The 3,999-nt window shown below is 56.7% G+C and overlaps 1 protein-coding gene across 1 annotated transcript; it reads right to left on the bottom strand.

Annotated features, from left to right (window-relative positions):
- Positions 1-1,535: 1,535 nt before the first annotated feature.
- On the bottom strand, positions 1,536-3,754 carry Olig1 (oligodendrocyte transcription factor 1). The gene has a single exon (XM_016002098.3). The coding sequence runs from the start codon at positions 3,639-3,641 to the stop codon at positions 2,844-2,846; it is 798 nt and encodes a 265-aa protein (XP_015857584.1). The 5' UTR covers positions 3,642-3,754; the 3' UTR covers positions 1,536-2,843.
- Positions 3,755-3,999: the final 245 nt, after the last annotated feature.

The raw sequence follows: 3,999 nt of genomic DNA, 5'->3' as shown, positions 1-3,999 counted from the left end.
GGGCTACCCCTGGACAGGTGGTCCTGGACAGTATAAGAAAGCAAGTCATGGGGAGCAAGCTAGTCAGTGGCGTTCCTCCATGGCCTCTGCTTCGGTTCCTGCCTGGAGTCCCTGCCCTGACTTTCCTGTCTGGCCTGAGTTGTAAGTTGTAAGCTGCTTTTGGTCATGGTGTTTATCACAGAAAGAGAAACTCTGAGACATAACCCAAACCAACCCTGTACATCCTTCCGGAATTCGCTCATGATCTTCAGCAGTTCAAGGGTATTGTTTTCTCAGTTTAGAAATCACACACACTGAGTTTTCCAGTAAGATGAGGGTGCTTGTCCTGTTTACAGCCGGAGAAAGGGGGTGAGATAGTATTCATAGTCACTGACTTCCTACACGGTAAGCGTCTGTCTGCCCTTACAGACGCCTCTGGGATGACAGAGTCCGCGCTGGAAGTGGGACTGGAAGGAACTGTTTCTAATCTAGCAACATGGTTCTGTGCTTCTTTTCTCGGAGAGGCTGATTTGTCTTTAGCAGCCGATTGTTTCCTCCTCTGACCCCTCATCAGGGTGTGAGGTAAGCAAGGGTAGGCAGAGAAAGAGAGAGGAGAGAGGAGGAGGCTGAAATTTGAATAAATACCCAGTGGCAGAGTCTGGGAAGGATAAGCCTCCCTGCACCGGCTGGCCTGGCTGGCGTGCTGAGCTGCTCTTCCCTTGAGAGTCTGGGTTCCCTCAGGACAGAGGCAGCCTTCGTCTCTCTCCACCCCCTTCTTGGTGTGTTCTTAAAGTGAAAGCTCCTCTCCTCTGTCCGCACGCCCCAGGCAAGCCCATGTGCATAAAATTAAATCACTGGGCTAAAGGGGGACCGACCGGGCACTAACAGACATTTAGACAGAGTTTGCATGTGAAAAAGTCAGCATCCCAAATGTCTTATTTTCTTTCTTCTCTTGAGGCAGGGTCTTATGTATGCCAGGCTAGCCCTGAACTTGATCAAGGGTAACCCCTTGCCTCCATCTCTCGAGTGCTACACCACCAATCTTGATTTATGGCACCCCAAATTCTTACAACCAGTTCAGTGGACCCCAAAGCTCTTTTCACTTGGAGTCAAATTATGTCCAATGTCCCATTTTTAAAAACTCCTGCACATGGGGAACATTCATACATCTGCTTATGAATTCTGTTTACTGTAAGACAAAAAGACTTCAGAGAAAGATGTTGAAATAAAAAAATGTAATAATGTATGGCTTAATTCATCCCCCTCCCCACCAGGAGGAAGCTGTATTTAAAGGAGCCCTAACTATTAAGTTTGGCTGGACACTGGCTCTGGGATTTCCCCTCCCTCTCTGATCACCCCCGCCCAAGCTTTTCCATTCCCAGCTGATGTCTGATTTTGGATCACAGTTGCTTGTTCATTGGGTTATTTTACAATACAGGAACTCAAGTTTTGACATGTGGAAACCCAGTCACTTAACTACTAACCTTCACCCCCACTTTGAGACTCACTATGGTACAAGGCATTTGTATTTAGCAAACAGACAAGAAATGTAAAAATTCGACTGTTGACATTTTATTTTGTGTTTTCGGTACAGTTCGTTGTTGGGGGGGGGGGGCGGGAAGAAGTGAGGACAAGGTTAGAGGTCAAATAAAACGCCAGTTAAATTCGGCTATTGTCAACAACCCAAAACTTCCAAAATAAAAATCAAAGCAAGCTGGTGAAGATTATGAGATAATCTTGGGCAGTTTCCTAACACTAAACACAAACCAAGACAGCGGCGTCCACGCGTGCACGCATCCACGGAGTTCTTCAGCAGCGAAGCCTTGGTTAAAGACCAGCGCGCTGAGGCTAAAGGGCCAGCGCCTCCCCTCCCTCCGGCCTGCGGCGCAGCTGGGTCTGTCCAGCCGGCGGTTTGGGAGCCTCGCCCACCTCCACACACTTTAATGAGAACGTTAATTACCGAGTTTCACAAGCCTGCGCTACGAAATGCCTTGTTACCTAGTTTAGTAAGTCCGGAACACAGATGGCGTGAAAGGTGATTGGTGTTTTGTTTTCAAGCAAGCTCAAACGTGGGTTAAACTACCGCGGGGGGGGGGGGGGGCACGGGGGAGACTAAGTAGATTTCCAGGATTTAAAGAGTGGATACTCTGCAGCAAAACAGCTGGGTGTTCCAGCCTGAAAACCCAAACAGTGAGGCCAGACGAACTTCCCCACGCACACCCAATGGCCGTGGCGCCCCCACCGCCCGCACCTGCACGACACCCTACTCTGGGCCTTCCAGGGCAGTCCATCCGCCAACGCCCTTGATATTTGTACCCATGGCCTGGGCTTCCTAGACCTCCTAGGTCCACATGGGTTTAGCTGGTGGGAGCAAGAGAGCCTGTGCGCTCGGGCCGGGGACAAGGGAAGAAGGCCCCTCTGGGTAGACGCTGTTGGGGAGCAGTCCCTATGCCTGGGAGCTGGCGGATCCCAGGGCACCGAGGTCGCGGGCAGCCTTTCGCTGCACCCAGGGCAACCGACTGTACCGCACCGCTACCATCCTTCTGGCTTCGCGATGCCACAGCTATAGGCAGAGACCGCCACTGGGTGAGCTTAAGGTAAGGATGCGATGGCAGACCGTCTGGCTCTAAACAAGTGGGATCCATCTAGAACCCCAAGCAAACTGCGTCGCTCCTTGGAACACCCGCTTGGGTCACTTTAATTGCCAGGGAGTGGGGGCAGGGATGAAGGCGCCCTACAGTCTGTCGTCCGGGCGAGAAGTCTGGAAATGTCCTCCGTATTGGGGCCAGCTCTCCTTAGATTCAGGACGCGAGGGCGCGGGAAGATTGGCTGAGGTCGCGCCCCGCCCCGGGCCCAGCCAGCCCTTACTTGGAGAACTGAGCTTGCACGGCTGCCAGGCCCAGGCCAGCGGGGACCAGATGCGGGAACTTGCACACGGCACAGGAGCAGAGGCCGGGACCACCTGCGCCACCAGCGGGGAGAGCGAACTGGCCGCACGGTGGCTCGTCGAGCGCTAGTGACAGGTACTTGGTGGGGCGCAGCGTTTCGGGGGGTCCCACGGCGCCGGGTGCCAGCAGCACAGAGCCGGGCGCGGCGGCCAGCAGGGGTAGGCCGGCCAGGAGCAGGCGCGGGGCTGCGGGCCCCGCACCCTCGCCGAGCGCGCGGCGCAGCTCCTGCAGCGAGCTCCCCAGCAGCAGGATGTAGTTGCGGGCGAGCAGCAGCGTGGCGATCTTGGAGAGCTTGCGGCCGGGCGCGCCCTGGCAGTGCGCCGCGGAGTAGGGCAGGATGACTTCGCGCAGTGCGTCCATGGCCAAGTTCAGATCCTGCATGCGCTTCCGCTCGCGGCTGTTGATCTTGCGCCGCAGCTGCTGCTGCTGCTGCTCCTCTTTGGCGTCGGCCCGGGAGCCCCGGGACTCCGGCGCGGTTCCCAGCGGTTCAGAGTGGGGCGCTTCTGGCTTCTCGCGCACAGCCTTGGGGAGGAGGGACGCGGTGGAAGAGGAGGAGGATGTGGAGGAGGAGGAGGACGACGACGAAATGGGCGGCTGTCTGTAACCCACCAGCTCGTATAGCGAGGTCCCAAGCTGCACGTCTCCCGGACGCTGTGGTCGCAGCATGGTCGCGGGAGCCGCGTTCACACGCGCCTGAGAAACCGCATAGTACATCTGGGGTGGGGGGCGGTGGGGGCGACCGAGGGCGCCCTTCACTAACGCCCGGGGGTGGGCCGGCCGGCAGATCGCCCTCCCCACGGACCTGCGCGCGGGCGAACGATTAAAGAAGCGCAGTCCGCGCCTGACACCTTTAAACCCGGCTTGGGAACCTGCGAGGACCCCGGTTGGTGGGGTGCAGCCAATGGAGGAGCGAGGCTGGCCACAGGCGAGTGTTTATTGGCTGCCTGCACGGCGGTGCAGCCAGAGGCTCTCCAGATGGTTATCTGGGCGCCTGCGCGGGTGTCACAGCACCCGCCCCGGGAGGAGAAGGGGGGTGCTTTAGAGCAAAAAGAACCCACCGTTCTTTTAGGGT

The sequence above is a fragment of the Peromyscus maniculatus genome, chromosome 12, assembly GCF_049852395.1.
Source record: "Peromyscus maniculatus bairdii isolate BWxNUB_F1_BW_parent chromosome 12, HU_Pman_BW_mat_3.1, whole genome shotgun sequence".
NCBI classification, from domain to species: Eukaryota; Metazoa; Chordata; class Mammalia; order Rodentia; family Cricetidae; genus Peromyscus; species Peromyscus maniculatus.
The sequence above is the reverse complement of the archived record's forward strand: the minus strand, read 5'-3'. Positions and strand labels throughout refer to the sequence as shown.